The 19,817-nt window shown below is 37.3% G+C and overlaps 1 protein-coding gene across 4 annotated transcripts in view; it reads right to left on the bottom strand.

Annotated features, from left to right (window-relative positions):
* Nucleotides 1-19,817, bottom strand: part of LOC119787170 (microtubule cross-linking factor 1) — a 103,572-nt gene that overhangs the window by 31,713 nt on the left and 52,042 nt on the right. For 3 of the 4 annotated variants that reach the window (XM_038290816.1, XM_038290818.1, XM_038290819.1), the window contains exons 6-9: nucleotides 12,923-13,063; nucleotides 8,942-9,043; nucleotides 7,776-8,006; nucleotides 3,986-4,156 (exon numbers count right to left, since the gene is read on the bottom strand). In XM_038290816.1, the coding sequence (XP_038146744.1) occupies nucleotides 3,986-4,156; nucleotides 7,776-8,006; nucleotides 8,942-9,043; nucleotides 12,923-13,063 (645 nt within the window). The remainder of the gene's footprint in view (nucleotides 1-3,985; nucleotides 4,157-7,775; nucleotides 8,007-8,941; nucleotides 9,044-12,922; nucleotides 13,064-19,817) is intronic. The other variant, XM_038290817.1, reaches the window with a different exon arrangement.

Consider the following 19,817-nt stretch of genomic DNA (forward strand, 5'->3'; position numbering starts at 1 on the left):
GCTAATGTAATATTTGGCCAGTTGGGCAGAGTCTGATTAGCCTGGGTGCCAGTCCGAACTTAGTCCCGCCCACAAGGTTTGAGTTCGGGGAAGTTCGGTCTCGCTCTGCTCCATAGTAGCGCAAGTATTATCGCCCACTGTCATGCGATCCAATCAAATTGTCAGGGCGGGCTTTATACGATGATGGACAGATGATCAAGAGTAACGTAATCAACGACGTGACCAAAGCGCGCTTGGGTGACAACAATAATGGCTGCCGCTGGAGAGTTTGGGTGAGTAGATTCTACTATTAGGTCTGTTCTAGAAGATATCGACAGCAAATTAATTTTAAAAGAGGAAAAGAGAAACGTGATCAAGTCTCATCTTCTTATTCTAGGCGTGAAACTGCACGCTTTGATTTTTGTGGACAACAACTATGCCTCGCTTAACATACGTCACGCACTCCGTTGCTCTTATTGGTTGTAGGTCTATCCAATTGAGTGCAGAGGCATTTTTTTTCCTGGTTCGTTCAAAACACGCCCCATAATCACAGCTCTATGGAGCAGTATCAGACTCATACAGGTGCTGGTCATAAAATTAGAATATCATGAAAAAGTAGATTGATTTCAGTAATTCCATTTAAAAAGTGAAACTTGTATATTATATTCATACATTACATACAAACTCATATATTTCAGATGTTTATTTTGTTTAATTTTGATGATTACAAATGACAACAAATGAAAATCTCAAATTCATCATATCAGAAAATTAGAATATTACTGAAGACCAATAAAAACAAAGGATTTATAGAAATGTTGGCCAACTGAAAAGTATGAACATGAAAAGTATGAGCATGTACAGCACTCAGTATTTAGTTGGGCCTCCTTTGGCCTGTATTACTGCAGCAATGCGGCGTGGCATGGAGTCGATCAGTCTGTGGCACTGCTCAGGTGTTATGATAGCCCAGGTTGCTCTAATAGTGGCTTTTAGCTCTTCTGAATTGTTGGGTCTGGTGTATTGCATCTTCTTCTTCACAATACCCCATAGATTTTCTATGGGGTTAAGGTCAGGAGAGTTTGCTGGCCAATTAAGAACAGGGATACCATGGTCCTTTAACCAGGTACTGGTAGCTTTGGCACTGTGTGCAGGTGCCAAGTCCTGTTGGAAAATGAAATCTGCATCTCCAAAAAGTTGGTCAGCTGCAGGAAGCATGAAGTGCTCTAAAACTTCCTGGTATGTGGCTGCGTTGACCCTGGACCTCAGAAAACACAATGGACCAACACCAGCAGATGACATGGCACCCCAAACCATCACTGACTGTGGAAACTTTACACTGGACTTCAAGCAACGTGGACGAAGTGCCTCTCTTCTTTTCCTCCAGACTCTGGGACCTTGATTTCCAAAGGAAATGCAAAATTTACTTTCATCAGAGAACATGACTTTGGACCACTCACCAGCAGTCCAGTCCTGTTTCTCTTTAGCCCAGGCAAGACGCTTCTGACGCTGTCTGTGGTTCAAGAGTGGCTTGACACAAGGAATGCGACAGCAGAAACCCATGTCTTTCATACGTCTGTGTGTGGTGGTTCTTGAAGCACTCACTCCAGCTGCAGTCCACTCTTTGTGAATCTCCCCCACATTTTTGAATGGGTTTTGTTTCACAATCCTCTCCAGGGTGCGGTTATCTCTCTTGCTTGTACACTTTTTTCGACCACATCTTTTCCTTCCCTTCGCCTCTCTATTAATGTGCTTGGACACTGAGCTCTGTGAACAGCCAGCCTCTTTAGCGATGACCTTTTGTGTCTTGCCCTCCTTGTGCAAGGTGTCGATGGTCGTCTTTTGGACAACTGTCAAGTCAGCAGTCTTCCCCATGATTGTGTAGCCTATAGAACTAGACTGAAAGACCATTTAAAGGCTTTTGCAGGTGGTTTGAGTTAATTAGCTGATTAGAGTGTGGCACCAGGGGCCATCAATTTTGAACCTTTTCACAATATTCTAATTTTCTGATATGATGAATTTGAGATTTTCATTTGTTGTCATGTGTAATCATCAAAATTAAACAAAATAAACATCTGAAATATATGAGTTTGTATGTAATGTATGAATATAATATACAAGTTTCACTTTTTAAATGGAATTACTGAAATCAATCTACTTTTTCATGATATTCTAATTTTATGACCAGCACCTGTATTCTGACTAGAATTGAGTCGGACTACGTCAGGCTAGAGTCTGATGGCAACAGACAGAAATTGCATCACCCAAAGAGAGAAAAGATTTATTGTAAATGATGTCTTCATCAAAATACTGTATAATATTGTGTAAATATTGTCTTTTCACAAACGTCTTTACTGTATGTTTTTTTTGGAGGGGTCAGGCCATCAGATCCCCCTTTAGCAGCAGATCCTCACAGCCTGCATATATTTAGTTACTTTACAAATTATTGCATGAGCAAAATGGAAAAACTACAAATGAGACAAACTCACATCAAATCACAGTAAGAATTATCTTTGTGATGTGAAGGGGGAAAAAAAACTGAAACCTTTACAAAGTTAAGCACTTTGGTGTAATTAATAATGCATCCCATGCAGGCTGCCGACATGCGCTGGTTTTACTTTACAGACAGGTAAAGTGGTCGACTGACACTTCAAAGCCAATCTCCAAGAATGTGGCATATGGACAATCCAGAAAAAAAAAAAAAACAAAAAAAAACTTGTCAGCCTCTTAAACATCACATTTAACTGAGATTTATTTCAACCTTAACAAGAACCAAGATAATAAAAAATAATTATACTTGATAAAAATTGTGCTTCTAACTGGCTAAGTGGGTCAAAATCTGCATACGCTGCCAAACAGCTCTAATGAGCTGCAGCTGAAAATACTCCTTTGTACACAAGAAGAAAATCAAAATAAATCTAAAGAGTGCAAACAAACCCAATTAATACATTTTTATATTAGAGTATGCAATTTATATTTTTGTAACATGTTTTAATTGTAGCATTAAAGAGAGAGGTTTCTAACGTGGTTCAGTCTGACCCAATTCACTCCAGTTTTGGTTTTATGAAAGTAAATCTTCTGACACTTTAAATAATTTAGTGAATCAATGTTTATATTATATATATAAAGTTCTTTCATAGCATTTGAGCTAAACAACATCTATAACTAGAAAGGCACTTGGAGAGCTCTTTTGTAATCAATTTTTCGCTTTCAACCACATCCAGGGAGGTTGGCTACAGCCCTCTGGTCCATGTTGAGTGTGGTATACACCATGTAAACAGCACACTGACCTGTAGCCCCATATACCGCCTGCTGACTGATTATAAGATTATAGACACCTGCGATGCTAATTAGTGGATACACCTTGATTTAAAGGAACCTTTGGTTATGTGTTTTTCTTCAAAATTCTCTGAAAATGAACATATGACATTGCTTCTCAACTATGCTTCAACAGAAGCATAGTTGAGAAGCAATGTCATATGTTCATTTTCAGAGAATTTTATTCATAATTCCTTTTGTTAGATTTAAGTTAATTCTGAGACCATTATGGGTTACGTTTATTAAACAAAGGGTACAAACAACTTTGTTCATGTGTGTACAGTATTACATGCTACAAATTATTTTTTTCTAGAGTGATGCTATAAAACCAAGAAAATTTGTCCAATCATCCTTAATATAAACTAAACTGGACCTGGTGCATTTAATATGTGGAAATGCCCCATGTTAAATAGCGTGAGGGATATGTGATGATGTGGAGCTGGTATACCTGTCAATCAATGCTGCCAGCACCCTTAAAGGATGCTAATGACTTTTGTGTAAACATGCTGCACTAAAGGTTTGTGTTTAATTACAGCATCTTATATTTTTTTTATTAAAAAAATAAAAAATACCTAATTTAATATAAAGTTAAATAATCCAGTGGAGCTGGGGTTTCTATTGGGGGAAACGGCTGTTGAGCTATTTAAGTTAGTCATTAAAAACATGGTTGCACCTGTAAATACTTCAGTACCTGTCTCTGATGCTGCAGGTGTCGATCAGGGGACAGCAGAGGGACGACGGGTCCAGCTTCAGGAGTGTCTCCCGGAGTTTGTGGTAAACAGAGTCTGTCGTCTCGTTCCGTCTCCCCCTCCACCTGCTCCGCCGTCACTCCCAGCTCTGGGATGCCCTCCAGCTTCTCCAACTGGAACAGACGATAGTGTCAGGAATAACCGAGCTCTGATTTATGGAATGTCTTCTGTTTGCATAGCAACACATCCTGCCTCAGACTGGCAGCTATGGGAACTTTTCTGAACATTGAGAAAGGCAGGGAATCACTGTGGAATCTGGTGATATTAGGCAGAATTTACACATACATTATACTGAGAAAGAAAACAATACTTTTTAAAATGACAGGAATTTCAAAAACATGAATATTTTTTTCCTTTAAAAGCAATAAAACTAAATACTGCAATGTTCTCTATATTAAAACACTTTCTGAATCAAACCTGCGTCTGTTGGATCAGACTAGGTAATTATAGCAATCGGGAAGCTAAAATCAGAGCTAACCACAAAGAATAGGTCAGTAACAAAAGCACTTAGCATTATAAGAGTAGCCAAAAAACCTAAATCTGGTCTTAATGGTTATAAGTTAACAATTTGTATGTATACTAGGGTTGCAACTAACGATTATTTGCTGATCAATTCCTCCGTTGATTGTTTTTTCAATTAACCATTTAATATTTGAAGATTAAAGAAGATTTGATACAGAATTCAAACTAGGTAAAGCAAAACTAATTCACTGGATAGAGGATATTGACAAACAAACAAAAAATGAAATGTTGAATGTAAAATGTTTATATGTTATTTTATTTATATGCTAATTTTGGTATAATTATAGCTCCGAATTGGTTTCTCTTTCAGCTAAATGCATGTGTTAGAATTGTTGTACTCCAGTTAACAATTATTCGATTACTAAAATAATTGACGATTATTTCAGTGATTGAAAGACATCACACAGTTTTCTAATGATACTGCCACCTGTGGCCAACACACAGAACCGCAGCACTCTTCTGCTTGTTCTTGTAAACATATGTTTTTTTCGTTTGTTTTTTTACTTTTTTCACCTTACATTTAGTTGCAATGAGAGAACTGAGCTACATGCCGGTCTCTTCTGAGTATCCATACAATCCACCTTGAAGAAGACTTGACGTCACATCCGCCAAACAGCAAAGGACCCAAATTAAATTCAAGAAAATAGGCTACAGGCTTAGAGGTGCATCAACGCTAAACATGGAACAATGTTTTAGTTGTAAAGGATCAAATAAAAAGACTATTTTAAAGATATTTTTCAGTAAAAACAGATATAATATCCCTTTAATGTCCTAAGGAAGGCCAGTTCTGTGATTGGATGCCCTCCGGACTCAGTGCAGGAGGTGGGAAACAAAACGATCCTGACTAAATTAACATCTCTGTTGGATAATGTGTAATGGAAAGCTCCTTTAGTGACAGACTGCTGCACCATAAATGCATCAGTAAGCGTTATCACAGATCCTTCCTCCCAGCAGCTGGAAGACTCTATAACCACCACTGTTCCCAACAACCTCAATAATTTGTTACATTCACGCTAATTTTGCACAGTTTCCATCTTAGTCGGTTAAATAACATGCTGCTGTCATTTTGCACATCTCTGATGTTGCTGCCATTTTCAAATATCCATTACTGTAAAAATGTCCATAGCTGTAGATTGGTTATTGATTCTCCAGGTGCGTATTGTTAAAACACTTTACAGTAAAGTATTGTATTGTTTATCTTTTAACTCTTCACTATTATGTTTTTCTTATACATTTTTCTAAGATTTATATTTGTTTGACCATTTCTTTTTCTATTATGTTTTTGCTGCTGTAAACACCAGAATATTTCATTTTATTATGATTAAGACGATTAATTGTTTCAGCCCTAATGTAAACAGCAATTATAAATAATAGAGTTATTATTTCAATGACTATATGCAATAGTTAACAGTAGCAGTATAATATTATATAATAGTTATATAAAAGCTATAGACCTGCTTGCATACATGTAACCCTGTAACCTTAGTAAAGAGAACAACAAGGGAAATCAGAAGATTTTAAAAGCTTGCCAGTGTAGCCTTCTTAACCCCTTTAAACAAACCAGCAATCAAAAAATGGGCTTAAGAAAGGACCTAACTTCTGCATCTGTTAAACAGGAGGACAATGAGTGAAGTCAGCACTGAGAAGATGGCAGAGCTCAGCATTTCTGCAATTTCTGATAACTTTAAAAGCCAATCAAGTTCTATACTTATTCATCAAATAATCATTGTTTATTTCTCCTAATCAGAAGAAGCTGGCTTGGTCTATTTGTCTATGTTTGGAGGACATGAGACAGGATGTATAAACCTACAAACAATGCAGTAAATAATTGCTAACTACGAAGGGTGAGGTATTGGTTTATTGCACAAAGCGGATGGAATAACAAAAGAGGAGGCGACCTCATATTCTTAAACTATATTTCAGATGAACTGTTGTTTTAAATTTGAACACAACCATTCCCAAAGACACACCAAAGTTAGTTTTGGGTTGAATAGAGCAGGCCTTTGGGCTTCTGGAATGATACTAACCTCAGTTCTACTGAAAGCTATGGACCAACATGTTTAAAGGCATCTATTTCTAACCAAAAGAGGGCTCAAATTTGCAACCAGAATTGCAACAGGATCTTCTTGACGATTGAAAAAAGTCGATGGCTGATGGAAAACCTGCCATACAACATTTATCAAACATTTAAACCTGCATGTATATCTTTTTATCCCTTTATTAACCACAGCAATTTTTGAACCCCGTGTTTTGTTTTTAAAAATAATTTAAATGCATAGTGACTTTTGGTAAAAGGCCTCAGTTTTGCACAGCTTTGGTTGTTTGCTGTCATTTAACAAATCTGCAAAAATTCCATAAATGTGGAATGCCTTAGGATAAATGCATTTCTTTTCTCTTTATTCTTAAAGTACAAAGAGTAATCTAAAGGATTAAAGAAAACACACAACCTCTAATGGATATGTGTCCAAGAAACACTTTAGGATGAAGGTTTGTCTTCAAAGAAAATGCCTACTGTATTTAGCTGTTTAAAAATAAATAAGTGCACTAGAGTTTGGTTTGAACTAAATTGTCCATTCACTGATTGCAGCCAAATGAGCAAGTCAGGCAGTTAAAGCGTCGATGTCCAGGGCAGCTGTAATTACAGGACACAATTTTTCTATCGACTGAGATTCAAACAGCAAAGGTCAAACTTTACTGTGATCCCTGGAGAATCCTCTGAACAAAACGTGAAACTAAAAAAAAAAAAAAAAAGAACATGAATCTCCCAGACAGAAAGTGCAATCAACCAGAAACCAGAGAGGATAACAAGAAGAAAAGGAAGATCGAATGCTGAATCGACGAGCAGAGCAACAAATGGAGAGACTCAATCCACCTGGCAGCCACTCGAGCATCAGACCTGCAGGCATTCGAGGTCCTGTGGAGCCAAAGTATCTCTGAGATTGGAAGCGATTCAGGAAGACATGCTCGTTTGTCCCCAGTTTTATCGCTTTGGTCCTAACGACCAACTCAAACTGCAATTTGATAAACCTTAAAAAAAAAACAGATGATATAGACGTCATGAAAAAAAAACAAAAATATTAGGAAATAGATCCTTAAAGTGACTGTCTAACAAAACAAAAAAAAGAAAAAAAAAATCCCTGATTTTATTCATCTGCAATCTACAACAGAAATATAATTATCCTTCTTTTTGTGTTTTAGAATAAACAATACCTGACATATGTCAGGTGAGCCTGGCTCTTCTCCTGAGTCGCCCTTGCAGCCGAGCCTCCACTGCAAAAGAATCCCCCTGAGCTTCATGTAGAAGATGATGGTATTGCGTCTGAACAAGTGCACCTCTTGTTGGAGCATTGCTCGTTCCTGAGCCCAGGGCGCCTCGTGGCTCTGAAGGCCCTGAAGCTCCAGGCCTTCCCGCTGCGCCTCCAGACATAAGCGCTGCTCCTCCTGCCACACGAAGTTTAATTAGTATAAAATAAAAAATTATTATAAAACATTTGTCAAGCAATAAACCACCATAAAAAACTTGCATTCTGAAACAGAGGCATATTTCACATCGAAACAGGGGACTTTCACACTAAAAATAAATGCTAAAGCACTATATTTCTTCTTTCTCCATTGTAAAACTAAATTTTCTTTAAAACTTAAAAGAGAAAGAGCAACAGAAACTGGAGACAAATAACCCTGTTGTAATGTGGAATAACAAACAATGCAAAATATAGGGGTGAGCGTATTTTTTATATCTTAACCAGTAGCAAATATATAGCTTTATCACCAATTAAACCAAACGTACTGATAGTTTTTTTAATGTCAAAACAAATCCCTATTAACTGTTACAATTCGGAGATGTAAAAGACATGCAGCAACATTAAATGTTGCAGGAATAATGTGAAAATAGAATTTATAAACCCAATGCTGCTATGCAAATGCTTTGTCAGCACTGAAGAACAATAAATCACCTCTGCATGCTGAAGTGGCTGATTCAGCAAAAATTATTTCTTAATTCTAAACCAAAACGAGGCTTTGTTTTTGCTCCACTCTATAAAGGCCTCGAACTCAATGCTATTTCTGACATTTTAATTTGAAAAAGCTTCCTGGATGGGAAGCAGAACGTCTTCAAAGTTGGAAACAAAGTCCAGTGGATTGTTTTTTAATTTTCCTGGATTTTTTCTTAACTCACGGATAACAGCAAACTTTCTAAGGTCACCATAAAGCAACAAAAAAGACAATAAGAGAAACTATAGTTTTCATTAAACAAAAAATAGATGCATCATAAGCACACCACATGCTTGGCATATGCTTGAAAGGTTTTAATCTTTCAATAAACGTGCTTTGGGTCGATATCCAAACGACACCCATTGATTTAATATTGCATTGCGTACCTGAGGCAGGATGTTGACAGCGTCCCGCTCCTCTGTCACAGCTCTCATCCGTCGCTCATTTTCCAGACGAAACTGAGCCTCAGAAGCAGCCGTGTCCCGATGCTGAACCCACAGCAGCACATAAAGTAAACTGTTTTATTAACCACATCCATGCAAATGTTTTTAAATGCTTTAAGCTATTTTTGAAAGCTCTTCCACCATGTCAAGGCAAGGTTTCTCTCTTCTGCTACAAAAGAAACCACCAGCTGAGGAGAACATTCCCTCACTCCAAAAATGATCTATAAGTGAGTAAAAATGTCTTAAATTAAGTGTATTTACCCCTAATTTGAGTATGTAAATAAGATGATTTGCCAATGGAATGAGTATTTTTAGACCTAAAATAAGATAATCAGATAATATGCACTTGAAATAAGACATTGTGATTGTTTTTTTCTTATATATAGTTTGTGTCCTACACTATTTAATATATTTTTTGATATCCGATACTGCTGCACTTCTTCACTATAGTTGAACTCCACATTTTGTCCTGACCCGGCATCCCCTCGCTGACAGCCCAATGTCAAATGCAAATCACACATGCTGACTGTGCAGAGCTAATCCTGCTGTATCCAAGCTGCTTCCCTGTTCACCCATTCATTTATTTCACCCTACAGATTAGGCAGGGGATGAATAAAAAGTCCACACGAATGTGCAATGATTGGGACTACGGCAGCTATGTGCCGCATCACCGCTGCCAGCACTTTGCATTACATAACAATGGGGAGCGTCTCTATAAACACATGCAGAAGGCATTTATCATGAACGAACTCAGAGCATATAACTAAATTTTAGGAGAAAAAGACCAGAGAAACATGACGGATATGGGTGTTTAAAGCTGTTCTCTGAATGTCTGTGTGCTAACATTGACTTCATTCATTTGGTATTGGGAAACAGTCTGATAGTGATGGACCAGAGCCAGGGGGCATCGCTTCAGGGTGAGCTGTCTGCAGACGCACCTCTGCTATCATAAGCAGTCACAGATCAGAGCCATACATACTGTAGCCGGTGATGCCTTTACATTGTTAAAGTACAACAATAAAGCAGCAATATTTTTTTTATTTGATGTTATCTGTGTTGTTTTGTTTTCTTATTATTACATCATTCCCAACTATAAAAATAAAAATGTATTCAGAAGTGTCAAAGAAATAAATTTTAAAATGAAATAGTCAGTGCTGTAGTTATTGGAGTTTGACATTGGTGAAAGTAAATGGAATGGAGTTGGACAGCAGCCAAAAACATGAAAATGTAAGTACAAGCAACAGGTGCTACTTGGTGGAATATCTGTATTTTTAAAAGATACATGCACAGTTCTTCAAAAACAAAATTTACACTCAATATTACAGACATATGATATATTTTCGTAAACCTTTACTTGTACAAACACTTCCTTTTTTGACATTCTGGATGTAGGTGTGATTTTGATTATCGGTATATGATTGTTGCTTAAATGTCCCCAAATATGATGCATCTCAAGGACAGTTTTATAAGAAAACTAGCCGAATTTATTTTTCTTTAACTAAATAGAAAAATCAAATTTACATACAGCTATTCTCAGAATCTAATCTTATGTAAAAAGTTACACAAAGATGGCACAAACATATTTGATAATTGTCATGAAACTCATCATTTTAGGTCAATTGGTCCCTCTGCCAATGTAGACAATCATTTAGTACCCAGCTACTCGTATTTATAAAGAAACCAGAACATAAACATGTAATCAATTATTAATTGCATGTTATTTTAGATTTTACATTTTATCTGACACATAGAAAAAATGTCTATTGGTTTCTATTCACATCTATCTGTGCAAGATTACGAGCCTCAACCAAACTAAATAACTTAAAAAAAAAACTCCTGCTGTTAGCATCTACTGATTTCCTAACAGTAAACTAGAAATAGATTGTAGGAAGTCATATCAAACCACTTCCTGTCCCATATGTATGAGACTTTCTGAGGTTCGATGGGAAATGTTATGTCTCCTTTTCTCCAAAAAAAAAATTGGGGAGTTAAATTTTTAAACTAGAGAAGTAAGAAATGGTGAATGTAAGACATAATAAGCCCCCTAATAATACCACCAATGCAAATAAAAACATTATCTTAAAGGTTTAATCGATATTGTTTGACATATTTTCATCTTAAGAATTCTCCAGAAAATGTTATTTTTAACTATGTGAGAGAATATTTAATTCTAGGCTAGTAATGCCAACTTAAGATTGGATGATGTTTAGGTTTAGGTAATACTTTCAACTGATGTTGATTTGTTTTCAATTACAAGGGATAGAAATAAGCCTCTGACCTCAGTGGGGAGGCTGGGCTCAGCAATAGAGAGAGGGGCGAGAGCCTCCCTCATCTGGTTAGAGCCACGACTTCTGGGCATAAAAGATTGATTCAGGCATATGATCAGAAAATCTGTTAAGCTTTTTCCTGGCTGTGCTGCTATGAGGAAACCCAGATCAAGCTGGCGGACTACACTCCCTCTAGCCTGGCAATGCCTTGGACCCAACCACTGCCAGCAGGAGAAAACAATAGATAGCTGGATGAATCTTTCTCTCCAGCAGAAAATCCTAAAGGAGAAACTCCAGGTGACTAATTTGTTAATTTAATCTATAGGGCACCTAGGTTAGGCCTTAGAAAGGCCTTAAAATAAGCAATTCTGGATTATTTAAATACATTTTTATACTGAGGCTTGACCTTAAACAGCCTCTCATGCTGAAACCCCCCACTACCCAATAAAAGCAAAGAAAAGTGACTCGAAAATTCAAAGGCCTAATTTCCAGCTATCTTAAAAGTGTGATTATAGTCATTGCTGCCAAAAATGGCACAACCATCTGTAAGGCAACTTTTTCATATTCCACCAGACCAAGGCTGATTTATACAGCTTTTTTCCTACAATAAAAAATGCAAACATTTGAAAACGCTCGTATTTAGTCAGATAATCTCTATCCGATAATGACACAAGTTCGATGCTCCAAAACATTTCAGTGTGACAAAGAAAAAAAAAATTGCCATACTTAAATTGTTTTTCTGTTTTAATAAAAAAAAAAAGACTATTTTATTGCACAATTTTTGTGTTTTTCCTTTAGCTCATTTCTTTATGTGATCTGTAATAAACCAATATCTTCACTTTTGTGATGTTTCTCTGGATAAAAACAAGGGTCCAGACAATTCCTGGTAGGACTTTATAGTCCAAGTAGTACAGAGCATAAAAATAAGTAGGGCTAAAACAACTAATCATGATTAGTTGATTATTGAAATAATTGTTAACTGATTTATTAATTAAATAATCATTCATTGGAGTATGCAGAACTTAACAAATGCCTTTAGCTGAAAGAGCAACTCATTCAAAGCAACACTTATGCCAAAATTTTAAAAATAAATACATTAATAAATAAAATAAAATATATAAAAACTTTTCATTTGAGATTTTTTTTTGTCTGTGAATAGGCTCTGTCCAGAACCCCTTAAGGTGTATTGTTTTAGCTTCACTTCAGTTAAATAATGTATAAATTAATAATTGAAGCTGGTTGCAGCTGTATAGATAAGCATTCTCCAGTTTTAAGGATCAAACTGGTTCGAAAAACGTCTTCACAATCTAATCACATCTGTCAATAAACTGTTCATGGGAGAACAGAAAGTCCCGAATAAGATTCCCATTTAGGTGATTTGTCTCAACATCATACATCAATTTATGAGCAGTGCAGCCTCAAAACAGTTTTGAAATTGTAGCTAAAAAAATTATTAAACCCTGTGGAGCTTCTATAGACAGATGCTCACTGTTTTGCCATTATCTAAGTCACAGCTTGGTCTAAATAGTTTAGGTGAGGGAGCAATTAAATGAAAACAGCATCTGTTTTAAATCCTTAAAGATCCATGCGTTAAGACTTGGCAGAGGGCCCAAACTGGTTGTGAGGTGGAGATATAAAGGAGGGAGGAGGCACTGACCTCTATTCTTAAAGCCAGGGGTCTGTGGTACATAGTGAGTCCCGTGGCTCCCCTGCTCTGGGCCGGGCCCCCAACCTGGCTCTGGGGCTCCACGCCTCGCTCCTGTCCTAGACGCCACTCCAGCTCATCCCTCTGAACGGACTGTGAGTGACATGGGAATAAAAGGGGTGGTGGCAGGAGAGTGTGGTGGGGTAGAAGGGTGGACAACCGGTACAGGGGATGGCAGTGGTGTTGATGAGAGGTGGGGAGGGGAGGAAGATGTGTGAAGTGGATTGTGGACAAAACAGACAAAAGACACCAAACAGGGTAAGGGTCCAAGGAAAAAAACAAGCAGGGAGGAAAGAAAAAATACAAAGAAAAAAAAAAATGGACAAACAATATAAGCAGGGGAGGGGATACGAAAAACAAAAATCAACTAACGGGCTAAACGGTATGGAGAACAATCAGACTAGAGTACGAAGAAAAGCGCAAAAAGAAAGACCAACTTAAAGATGACGGCATATGAAAGAGATGAGAAGAGAACGAGAATGAGGATGAACAAAATCATGGGCTGAAACATCTGATGGGAACACAAAGAGGAACAAAGAGAGGGAACCAGGGGAAAAGAATGCAAAACACCTGTTATGAAGCGCATGCAATGAGGGATACATGAGTCCAAACCAACACCTGAGAAATACCAGGGAAAACTGCAGAGCGACAGCTAGCACTCTAACGCTTGTTTCAACACATGTCAGCGCACAGCCATGGGTGCCTCAGAAGAAATGATCTAATGAAAGCATCTAAAGCCTTTTTGATGCAAATCATACAGAGAACCTTAGCATCGTAAAACTCATGGAAAATGTTGATGTTTTAGAGCAGAAACATCTTTGCTATATCCTTAAACTGTGTTAACGGTAATGCCAATGCTAACGGTTCCTAGCAATTATATTAATTATGGTTCTGTCTAGGATCAATTAAAAAGTTTAAACAAACAGATATAGCTATAAAATCGCAGCAACCTCTATTTTATCTTTATGCTTTGTGCTAGTGCTAACATGTGCAAACAATTTCTACTTAACAATAGTTAAAGTAGCATAAGACAAAAATCATTCACTAAAGGAGGAAAGTATAAATTATACATACATTTTCAAATTAAGAATAAAGAAGCATTCACCAAAGGAATAAATACAGATGATGTACATCTAAAAAAAAGTATTTTCATTTTAATGTCCAGTATAATTAAAGCCCTGTTGACATGACAAGATAATTAGGATCATTTTTGACCCAATCTTCTCCTTTCTGATGATCTTAGGTATGCCCTAATTGATAAGATAGTTCTGGAGATAGATGTACCTGCTGTGTGTGGTTTGTTAAGAGTGGTCTACTCTGCTGTTAGACATTGGGTCCACTTTAAATCGAGCATATATAACATGTTGAATTGTCTTAGGAGTTCTAGTGCAGGGTTCTGCAACTTGCTGCTCTGGAGTCACATTCTTAGTGGCTCTTTCGGTTTTTGATTCAATAAATCTAATATTGGTTTCAATTAAAGATATACAGCAGAATTAAACATTTTGTTTTTTTTTCTTTTGTGGACTGAATAAACAATGTAAACTTGCACAAAAGAATGACACTAAAGGTACAAATAATGTTTCAGTTTTTTTTTTTTTTTTTTTTTTTTTTTTTTGGCCATTAGGTTGGAAATAATTTACCATTTTCCATAAATATCAACATCTCATAGAGGAAGATGTTTATCATCCTTTTTTTTGCATGCTTGAAAAACACAAAACCAAAATAAAATGGTGGTTCTAAAGTGACAGAATGTTCTTCTGTATATGTTTATAAAAAATGTATTTCATATTTTAACAGTCATGTATGACGTGTGACCCTAAAGGAGGCATATTTAGCTGGACTGACTGTCTGTTTGGACTGCAGAGGTTCGTTACATGTTTGATCCCCCAAAGATTTAGTTTTTATAGCCAGAACACTTGGCCATGGAGGGACCAATGGGCAAAGAGGAGTAGCTGAAAGCTGACAGGTGTCTCAACCAATTCAGTCAGTATACATTGTACAAACAGGAAAATGAACAAGCAGAACATCTATATTTTCCAGATAAAAACAAACTACATTTTCTAAAACACTTGCTAATAAATAAATATATATCTACACATCCATCCTGTCAAAATTTAAATAAGGGACAGTGTTCTTTTATCTGATGACTTACCAACATTTTTAAGTAAGAAAATGTCCACTGTAGCTTATAATTGTTCTGAATAAAAAAAAAAAAAAAAAAAAAATAATAATAATAATAATATATACATCTACTAATACCTATACTAATTGGATTGAGTTGTTATGTATCTCCAATTACATAGAAAACTCCTGGATGACTTGCAGAGACACAACTTTCTATTCTATCTCATAAAACACAGAAACTAGTTCTGAAAATACCATGAATTCTGTACTCATAATTCTCTTAGTATATTGATGTGAATAATTAACTAATGTACATTTTTGTTTTTTGTCAAAATTATTTTACCGGTAGTTAAAATTTGCCAAAATATGAACAATAAAACTTTCCACTTGAAAATATTACGGCCGCCACACAGTGTTTAAAAGGGGAACTGCTTCTGAATTATGTCCACAAGGGACCATCTGTAGGGGTGGTCAATGATTGGCTAAAGGTAGCCATGGTCACCCTTGGCCCCCCATCTAGCTCTGCCCCTGCAAGGTAGACATACAAGCATCCAGCCTATTAAAGGTGGTATATAGCCAACCAGAGACGTGATAATTAAAATAAACAATACTGTCAAGCTGGATCTCCAGATGTTTTACGGATTTGCCCATCTGAATGTTTACAAGTGAAACATGTTCCCGTTTGATTTAGTGTGCTTCTTTTTTTAATATTACCTGCATAGTCTCTGATCTTTTGAAAATCTACTGACAATTTTAAAATCTTTCCATATTAATCAGACATTAGCTGTATCCTTTTGAAATCTTGCAAACATGTGCTATTAATCATTAACTGGTGGTAAGGGTTTTTAAAAAGTATTAGGATAACTTATCATCATATTATAAATTAATTGATTTCATTTTACTCAAGTTTCAAGTACTAGCAAATTAATTATGCTTTTACTTCATCAAAACAAGTGACTGAACCAAATAGCACACATGGGTTAAACAGAAGATAATTATTTTTTTAAAATAAGTATAATAAAATGATGACAACATCAACATATACAATATCAACATGACTCTAAGAGCCTTCATTGCAAACTCAATGAGGTTGTGGAAAACCTTGAGGCCAATGGCAAGATACTTGCACAAGTCTTCATCAAATTTGGCATATACCAAGCAGATGTGCTGTCCCCACTGCTGTTCTGCTTAGGTCTGAACCCCTTCAGCAAAATAATTAACAAGACTGTCTACAGATACTGAATCAACGGGGCCACCATCAGTCACCTCCTCTACATGGATGACATCAAGTTGTATGCTAAGAATGAGCGAGACTTTGACTCACTGATCCATACCACCCGGATCTATAGTACAGACATCGGGATGTCATTCGGACTAGAGAAGTGTGGTTGAATGGTGACTAAGAGAGGGGAGGTAGTCCACACAGAGGGGGTCTCACTCCCAGAAGGAACAATAGCAGACATTGAAGACAGCTAGAATTACCTTGGAATCCCACAAGCAAACGGCAACTTCGAAGAGGTGACAAGGAAAGCGGCTACAGCCAAATACCTCCAACAAGTAAGGCAGGTCTAAGAATAAGTCTCTGGCAAGAAATAGCTAAGCTCTGCTAATAATCAGATACCCAGCAGGAATAATAAGCTGGCCAAAGGAGGAGGTACAGACCCCAGATGTTAAGACATAAAAGCTCCTAACCATGCACAGAGGGTACCACCCCAAATCCAGCACCCTGAGACTGTACGCCAGCCATAAGGAAGAAGGCTGAGGACTAATGAGCATAAGAGCAACTATCAGGGATGAAACATCCAAGATCCATAAGTGCAACAAGGAAAAGGCTCCAACAGACGACATCCTCAGTGCATGTCTCAGACAATGGGGAACAGAAGATGAGGTACCAGAGACTCCGTCATGGGAGGATAAGCCCCTACACGGGATGTACCACTAAAACATAATCGAAGTGGCAGATATTAGGAAATCCTACCAATGGCTAGACAAAGCCAGACTGAAGGACAGTACAGAGGCCCTCATCATGGTTGCACAGCAGAAGGGCCCTAAGCACCTGAGCAATAGAGGCCCAGATCTACCACACCAGACAAGACCCCAGGTGCAGACTGTGCAAAGAGGCCCCTGAGACAATCCAGCACATAACTGCAGGGTGTAAGATGCTAGCAGGGAAAGCTTACATGGAGAGCCATAACCAAGTGGCTGGAATAGTGTACAGGAACATCTGTGCAGAGTATGGGCTGGAAACCCCAAGGTCAAAGTGGGAAACACCTCCAAAGATGGTACAGAATGACTGAGCCAAGATCCTGTGGGACTTCCAGGTACAGACGAACTAAATGGTAATGGCAAACCATTTTTGATGTTGTAACACCCCTAAGGGAATAGATGAATCTAGTGTCACAATAAGGGGACGACACCTGAAAAGCCAAAGGTTGGTAATAATTTAGTTTTACCTCTCTTTCTCTGAATGTACCTCTGTAAAAGCTTATACTAACTTACTGCATATGTGCTAGTGCAACTTAAGCTGAAATACATTATCAGCTCCTTTTCTGTTTTTTTTTTTTTTTATTCTGCTTATCTCCTCTTCATCACTCTTCTGTCTCTGAGAACAGTCTTGTCTGAATGTAAAGTGTGATCAAGCTCCTGAATTCAAGAACAAATTTAGTTATTTTAAGAAAAAATAGTTAAGATTTCAATGTTTTGCAGTGAGTACGGAGTTCCTATCCTACCGACAACAGTGCTCATGCTTTTATCCCACAAAAGTTAAAGGGATAGGAGCTGGGAACAGGAGGTAGAAGCAACAGTTTGCATAAAATGAGTGGAGGGGATGTTTTTTTGGGAGTATTCAATTCATTACAAACTTACAGGCAATATATTTATGCTGTATTTTATTTGAGATGGGAAGAATAAAATGCCTACGAATGAAATGTTCAGGTTAAAAGTTTTAGTAAAATAGTTTTTGTTTTATAATCGGTTATGGTACATTCCACTTTTGGACAATCATCAATAGTTTTGATTGAGAGGGGTACTCATGGGAAACACTGCTCTAAATGATGTAAAATGCTGCTATGAGTCAGATTTCATTGTTGGATCTTCATTTGATGTAGAGCTTCATGTTGAATTTTTATATTTTTCTATAGTTCTTTTGTAGGTCATAAATACCCAACAAAATTTACAGTCAAAGGTTTTTCAGGTTAAACAAGTACATAAAGAGTATTGTTGTTCCTTTGGTGAATGTATTGATTTGTCAAATTCATTTTTACTCTAGACGAAGCTCTCGCTGCTGAGGCACACAAAGCTTATGCAAAGTCTGAATTCCAGCCTTTAGGAGTTATTAAAAGCTTTGATGTTTTGAACAATTAAAGGAGCAAATAGATGTGATTAAACCACCCAGCTTCACCCAGACTAACCACTGATTCCTACTAGTAGAGGAGCCAAGCAGCCCAGTCAAGAGTGAGCATTGAGACAGCTTCAGTACTATCTCTGCAAAGAAGACAGGGGGTTCTTCAAATGAGGCGTGTCTAAAGAGCTGCTTGTTTTATTTCTAATAGAAGACTGACTGATTAGAAAAAAAACACAAGATGTTTGTTGATCATGCAGCAAAGAGATAATGAACCTGCTTTGGAGGACTTAACCATACTGACATGTTGACTTACACTGAGCTGCAATAAAACAAGAACATAAAGCAGGATGCCAGCCAGCAAGGTTCTTCCACTTGTACAGCCCCATGCAGCTTTTTCTTTGTCACTAAGCATGCTATTTTTGTCACATTTTTATGGTTTGTGTCCTTGAAAATATAATCCAATTACCAGATGACATGCTGTAAAAACATGATAGCCAAACCATTTGTGCGGCAAAGAAATTATGGTACCAAATTCGATCATGCAACAATTCCCGAGAAGGCCAGAATGTTGAGCCAAATGGAAGAAGATGCTGTAAACCCCTTCTGTACTTACTCCATTCACACCAAGCACCCTCCCCTCAGCGCCCCAGACGACTGGAAGCAGGACGGCTGCAGACAGTGAGTGCAGAGAGGCGGGGCTGCTGTCCATGGGGATGTGCATGGAGATGCAGATGTGAGGGCAGCGGCAGCAAAAAGCGATGGTGGTGACAGTGGGACTGAGGATAGTTGGTGTCTATGCCAGTGTGGTAGAGCTGGGTGGCTTATCATTAAACAACCTGATATTGAAGGGCAGCCTATCCTGGCCCTACCACATCTTAAACAGGGCCTAATTTTTAGGGGGGTATTTTTTACCACACATTCAAAAACTAAAGGAATATTAAGATCTGTTTGAACAACGTAAATAAATTTGAAACTAGGGATCAACAATCCAGATTTAGTACCTCAATACAGTCAGATCACTCCTTCATACGATAAGTACTGTATGAATATGAAATACTCTAAACACTTGATGAATGATCAATAAGCTCATAGTTGGCTGTAGATTTTTTAATGGGGTATAAAACTGAAGGGTTCCTACAGAGTCCTCAAAGGCTGTAATTATATAGCTATTACTGTCAATGTAGAAAAGTTACAGCTCTGTCATTTCAATTTGAAAAGCAGTTTTAAACTGGACCTTGGGTTTCAAAATTGAATTCAGATTTAGATGTAAAATAGAGCTTTGGATTGTTTTTTTCCCCATTTGTTCAAACAGAATGACAATTACATATCGTAAACTGTGCTTTAAAGGATGTGAAATAGATGTAGTATAATCAGGTTCAG

The sequence above is a fragment of the Cyprinodon tularosa genome, unplaced genomic scaffold (assembly GCF_016077235.1).
Source record: "Cyprinodon tularosa strain WSP-4 unplaced genomic scaffold, ASM1607723v1 ctg29, whole genome shotgun sequence".
Lineage (NCBI taxonomy): Eukaryota > Metazoa > Chordata > Actinopteri > Cyprinodontiformes > Cyprinodontidae > Cyprinodon > Cyprinodon tularosa.